The sequence below is a fragment of the Trachymyrmex septentrionalis genome, unplaced genomic scaffold (assembly GCF_001594115.1).
Source record: "Trachymyrmex septentrionalis isolate Tsep2-gDNA-1 unplaced genomic scaffold, Tsep1.0 scaffold9, whole genome shotgun sequence".
NCBI lineage: Eukaryota > Metazoa > Arthropoda > Insecta > Hymenoptera > Formicidae > Trachymyrmex > Trachymyrmex septentrionalis.
In genome coordinates, this window is record NW_017306091.1 from 4,101,652 (window position 1) to 4,108,434 (window position 6,783).

A 6,783-nucleotide genomic window follows, 5' to 3' on the forward strand; every position below is an offset into this window, starting at 1 on the left:
TCAACGAATCTGAGTAAAAAATAGCCTAGGTAGTGATCTTAAAAAATGCAGCGAACATTAGAAAAAAATCTTAACATAGATGTGAAATCTCAGAGACATAATAAGGATTGGGAATACTTCATCTGAACATGTATACATAATGTACACACATATGTCATAAAATTGCATCTGTAATAAAATTGAGGCTAATAGTATGAAGGCCATAATGCTGGGCCATACGTATGGATTTATGAGAATTTTTGAGAAATTTTAGTTCTCTTTGTTCAAAATATGAAAACTACCTTGAAAACTGGAAGAACATTAAAAGAATATTCTTGTTTTTAACATTGTTTTCTTTACTCTTTTCTTTCTTTTATTTTTCTTGATGACTTGTCATGAAAATATTTTCTCTCTCTCCTTTCATCAAATTAATCGTATCAGATAAACTATCTGCGATAGGGAAATAGATTTTTACAATACAACGTGAAAATTTGTAAGTTGAAAATTTATAATTTAATGAACTTTACCAGGTTTACATACTGACTCAAAACTCTCGAATATTTAACAGATAGGGATTGTCTAAAGTTTTAATGGTCTTAAAAGTTTAAGCCGTCTGAGTTTTTAAGTTATGAAAATCCATTTAATGATTTTTCATTCATTATATATCGTTATAATGGCTCGCCGTGAAATCTCGCTCCAAAAGAGTGAAAATATTGCCACTATATTGAAAAGAAACAAAATAAATAAAAATATATAAACTCTTTTTACAGTGGCAGTTTTCATTCTTTTGAAATGAGATTTCACTCCTAGAAATTTAGAGAATATACATCATTAGGCCCAGACTTAAATTTACCAATTTAAATTTATTTAAAAACATTTTACACGTTAATGTATTAAGAATTATTTCATTTTCAAACATTCTACACGATTTAAAAAGAATAATTTAAAAGGAATAATCAAATTCTCAGACTTCTTAAAATATTAGAATAGAGTACCTATTAAATATAATGCGTTCTTTAAAGTGTTTTTTGGTTTCGTCATTTTCATCATTTTAATGTCAAAAGAATAAGTAAAGAGAATATATCTATTTCTCTTAAAGAAATCAAATCGTGTCTGCGAAATAAATTGATATAATGCATATCATTACAAATTATGAATTTTTACGATTACGAGCATTGCGAATGCTGTACCGCAACCCAGTAACGAATAAAAAAATATTAAACAATCAGATCGATACCTAATAGGTTTTAAGAAGCCTGTACTTTATACATACAGTAAGTGCAAAAAGTATTCGTGCAGAGAAAATCTGTTTTAAAAAAACTTTATTTTTAAACTGTAAATATTATCCAGCGAGAAACGAGTTATCTAATTGATCTCGAATCAATATAAATACGATGATTTCAACATCAATTTGACGTCAATTCGATTAAATTGATGATCATTTCTTGTTGGATAATTAACAATTTATTCATTAAGAATAAAATAAACGTATGTTTCTTAAAATGATATGTACCAAAAAGATGTGTATTAATTATACAAAATATATCATCTGAAAAATAAGGAAAAATTAAAAATTATATTATCTGAATGTGCTCAAAAAGTATTCATACAGACGAGAAATTTAGCTGCTAAAATCAGGAATATATGCAAAGCTCGTCTGTTTATGTTAGAGCAGAATGTATTCATTGCTATAAAATTGCTAATTCATGTTAATTTTCCACAAATAAGACTTTTTTTTATAACAAATTCCCTTGTACAAATACTTTTTGCTCTCACTGTATGTATTTACGACCTGTTGAAGCCATTGCTAAATATCATGCACAGTAAACATTCGCTGGTCGGCATAAATTCCGCGTTTTAAAAATCCTACACATCGCTTTTCTTTTACGTTTCAATTTCTCGTATCTGTTTTTCTGTTTAACGATGAGTATGCAAAACACGATTCTTGATACGAAAGACGATTGTTTTCGTACTATCGAGGGATGATGATAAGCAAGCCTGATGAGGCACCGAAGAACTAATCGCCGGATGAGCAAAGTACGAATAATGAAGACATGATTTCTTGTGCAAGAACAAAAAGATCCATACGACGATGATGTAACATCATTATTATCGACAGAGACGGTTTTACCTGTGTCACAAACAGATAGTTCCGCATCATTCCAATCTTCAGCAATGGTAGAGGGACTGGTAGCACACTCAACACTTGTCGAATCCTCCTTGGTACAATCGATCACTTCGGGGCTCTTGCGAATATAAACGACCGCTTTTGAATTCGCGTGAATGCAGACCGGTACCTCGGAGTCAATGTTTTTCTCGTGATTTTCAGGAATACGAAGAACCGCCGCGGAGTCCTCGTGGGTGCAAAGAAATTCCTTGGAGCCTTCAGGACTGTGAACTACGTCGGATGCGTCGGTTACATCGCGTCTGGCTTCTTCAGGATGTTTGATAATGACGATGTCGTCTTTAACCTCGTCAGTGTCGTTAACGTCAAGATCGTTTATGTCCTCGACAAGACCGGAAGAAAAGGAGGATCCTTGCCTGCTCTCCTCCCAATGGTCCGATCGTCTGGTCTCGTTGATGATCAAAATCCCGGCAGTATCGACACTGAGGAGCGCCCCATAGTGATTGTAATTACTGAAGATGACGTCGCTTAGATCGCCGCAGTTCTCCTCGAAATAGCCACTTTCCTTTTTCGACGGGATCGAGACACTGTCGGTCGCCTGCACCAGACTCTCATCTTCCTCCATCGCGAAACTGCGGGCTCGGGGTACGGGTTTATGCCGCGTACGTCACTGTCGTCGCGGCGCAAGCAATGTCAGTAGGAATAAAGATAAAAAAGAAGCAGGAAGAAAGAGGCGGGGGACGGTAGACCGGCGATCGACATATGCAAGTCGAACTCTTCACTTTAACGATCCCAAAGCGTTCCTTATCGTATCGTAACAACGAGCAGGTTGTGATCCAGTTGAAAATTCTCTTCCGGTTCCCCCCGGTGAATAATCACTGATCGCGATTGTAACAATCCGATCCTTCGGAAAAACTCTTAAAGAGATAATTCGATAATTATTGTCTCGTCTAACGGCTTCGGTCCTGATACATTTTTTTTCATCAACTTGTATCTACGCTTTCGATTCTTTCGATCGCCGCGGGTCTTTCGGTTCGTACTACTTCGTTGTTCGAAAATATATTAGCCACGATACGAGTACAATTTACGTGTCGCACTTCGGCTGGGCTCTAAATCCTGCTCTCGGCACTCGTGCGCTATAAGTTCAGTTGAAAAGAAAAAAACAACTGTAATTTATCTCGGCAAACGTCGATAGCGATCGCAGGCGAATCTTTACGTAAACATCAACAGCTCGCAGTCGCACTCCGTAGACACCCGTAGACTTAATTGTTCGCACGGAAGCGAACGTCGTAGGCCCGTGATGATCCGGCAGAAGTGTCAGTTAAACGTATACGTCGTCGGTTATCCTACTGACACACTTAGGAACCACGCACGCAGCATGCGGCGCGGACTGTTCGCACGATCGTTGTGTCGAATGCTGGGGGGGGAAGGGGGAGGGGGCCTTGACCAGATTCGCGAATATCTCGCCCTGTTTTTCTTCAGGAGAGTATCGTTCGGTCGAGAACGTCGTCGCGGTCGGCGTGCTAGCTGACGGGACGTCGCGTGCTGCGGAACATTTGGGAACGTCGACAGTGAGCCGTAATCTCGTGCGCGATCGCAACGTGTTGATTCACCACACTCGCGCTATTCTATCGGCCCGACATCGGAATGTAGCCTCTGCACCAATGTCGTATCCTCGGAGTTTTTAGACACGAACGACAGCCACAAAAGTTCTCATCGGACGCTGTCTGTCTCTCTCTGTCTCTGTCTCTGTCTCTCTCTCTCTCTCTCTCTCTCTCTCTCTCTCTCTCTCTCTCTCTCTCTCTCTAGCCTGTCTCTTTCCAGCTCAACGAGGACGTCGATCACGGATACACTGTCGTTGAATAATTCCGAGATCGAAGGTCGCGAGCGTGCGGAACATTCGCGCAACGGAAGATGACGATTTTTGTAGATACCTCGTCTACTTTGGAGTTAGTCCCGCTTTTACAAAGCGAGACTGACACTTTCACCCCGAAACACCGGGGCCGCGTTTCGGTAACGCGCGAGATCAACAGCCCGTGTCCTCGCGAAAGTAACGGACCTCCGTGTTGCCGTAACAAACGCACGACACTGCGACACGATTATCGCGCCCGTTATGCGTATGCACCATGTATGAATTGCACGAAGCGCGAGAATCCACACGACGCACACTGCCCGCGTGACCGTAGTGGACTAAAGAGCTGTGAAGAACCTAACCGACGGACCCTACACGAGCGCTTCACCCACTCCACGTCTCCTATCCACCCCCCTCTCCCCACCACTCCCCTCCCGCTCCCGCTGCGCGAGTACTAACAGCTGATTTGGAAAACACCGAGGCCCCCTCTACAGGGACGGCTCTAGCGCAACGTTGTGCCCCGAGGTTACATAACGCGACTCGTATGCCCGTATTCATAGTCAGGGTCTTATGTTTAAGGTTTTCCTTAAATTTATCTTTGGATGCTCTACGAATTATTTCATTGGCCGCTGAGCATCTAAAGATAAATTTAAGAAAGCCTTAAGTACAAATGAATCTGACTATGAATACGGGCATTTTTGACGTCGATCAAGCAGAAAGGAATTTTCTTTGAATACAATCAAAATTAATGCAACGATCATCGCAGTCGTATATAGTAAAAAAAAAAAAAACAATATCAAGACACGTGTTACGAAATGAATTCTAATTGAAATAATACCGATAATTTTTTCTTGAAAGTAAGTACAATAAAAATCTAGGAAATAATTGAACGATTCCGATCGCAGTCCATTTCGAACAGAATCTTATTATTCGTGAAAAAAAATTGCGAAAATCTCTCTAGGAAAAAATCTCAAGGAAAATCTATAATATACGTAATATTTATATTTTCGTTAATTTTCGTATGCAATATTTTTCAAGAATGAGGCCCCAGTTCCATAATGTTACTAATTTGAAAAAATATCATATTACGAACGGAATTTAGACGTTTTTTCTCATAGAGCAAATAACTCTCTGCTCCCTGTAGTGTCGCATTGACTGCAATATCGTAATTCGCAATCATGTAATTCATATAAAGCTGACCGAAAAATCGAATACACTGTAAAAAAGCGATATGTAAAAATCGCAAAAGCAACATATATTCCATTAAAAAGTCGTGTGATTTTTACATTTATTTTTCGCATAATTTTACATATCGTTTTCACAGTTATAATTGCTAGTAAAAATTCGAATATTTCACCAATCGTTAGTTAATAAATTATAGAGAAATATTACAAAAAGATCCCACCATCATGTAAATGATATTTGACACAACAGTTCCTTTATTTGTTCAGCTGGATTGATAGATAATTTCAAGAAGATTCGAAATCGTATGATATTTTTCAAAAGATACCTGAGATTTTTTCACTAATCCTTTTAAAATAATTTTATTAAATTATTAAAGTAAAAAATTGAATAATGTTTTAAACAAAATTTTTAAAAATAAGAATTTTATTTTCTTAAACGATGGAATTTTTAAATAAAAATTTTTTTATTTGATTGACCATAAATATTAAACTCAAAAGTTTTAAGACGTAACTGTATGTGTTTTGAAAGATATCGATGCGTCGATAGGTATACAGAATTTTGTCTTTAACACACTTTATCAAGCAGATGTTGACTCATAAATGTATACATAAAAGTTGTCGAACGAAAGCTGTAGAAATATCATCTATTACCAAAATTATACACAGAAAAATATCATACTATTACTAAGAAAAGTGATTACTTAGTTTATTTCTTTTTGTTTTAAGTAATGGTTACCTTTAAAAAATATATATTCTTAATAATAGTCTTAGAATTATCTGTACATATTGTAAATTCTAAAAAACCTTATTGTCATGTACTCCAAATATTTATTTTACTTTTATAAAAAATATATTATAAAATTTTATTATAAAATTTTATCAAAGAAGCGGACGTATATAATAAGCAAATCAAATTTGTTTTAACTTAATATTTTTTATTAAAGTATATATTCTTACTAGAATTTAGAATATATTTTAAATAAATTTCTTGGTTGTGATGGATTTGCAGGTATATAAACTTTTAATGATATATTAACTTTTATGCCTGAAACAAGTAACATAAGATATTTAGATACAGTATATATTTTTCTGTGTATAGTTGCCGACATTTTGCCGGAATTTCACGCTTCGAATTTCACGCTTCAAATTTCATGCTTCAAATTTGAACGTTTACAGAACGTTCAAAATATAGAAAAGAGAAATGCGAGCATTTTAAAAATTATTAACGCAAACAAAATTAAGCATGACAAAACATAATAGTACAATAAAAAATGTATAATATATTAAATTTTCCTGGAGAAAATATGTATAATAAATTTTAAAGTTAACTGTCTCGAATACAAAAATCACAATTTTCCAATAATTAAAATGAGGTGTAAAATTTATAAGAAATATTCAATGTTACAGTTTAATATTACGTATTTACAGAGACACAGAACTATTCGATTCATCGCTTACAATCGTATAAATTTACAAACCGATAATGCGCTTCGCTTCAGTGTTCAAGCATACGGGATTAAAGTTCAGAAAATCATCATCGTGCTCGAACTGGTTTACCTTTGATCTTTCGTAAATATTTCATAGGGCTTCAGTGGTAGTGTGTTAGTATGGAATTTCCCTTTTAGTGTACTGGGGGGGGGGGG

The 6,783-nt window shown here is 36.1% G+C and overlaps 1 protein-coding gene across 2 annotated transcripts in view; it reads right to left on the reverse strand.

The window, feature by feature from the left end:
- The window catches only part of LOC108755983 (ribosomal protein S6 kinase alpha-5-like), a 41,836-nt gene that overhangs the window by 28,260 nt on the left and 6,793 nt on the right, over positions 1-6,783 (reverse strand). Inside the window, exon 1 of one of the 2 annotated variants that reach the window (XM_018499488.1) lies at positions 2,111-3,052. The exons of the other annotated variant lie outside the window; for it this stretch is intronic. Within the exon in view, the coding sequence (XP_018354990.1) occupies positions 2,111-2,729 (619 nt within the window). The 5' untranslated portion in view covers positions 2,730-3,052. Of the gene's footprint in view, positions 1-2,110; positions 3,053-6,783 lie in introns of those variants that run through there. 2 annotated transcript variants of the gene reach the window in all.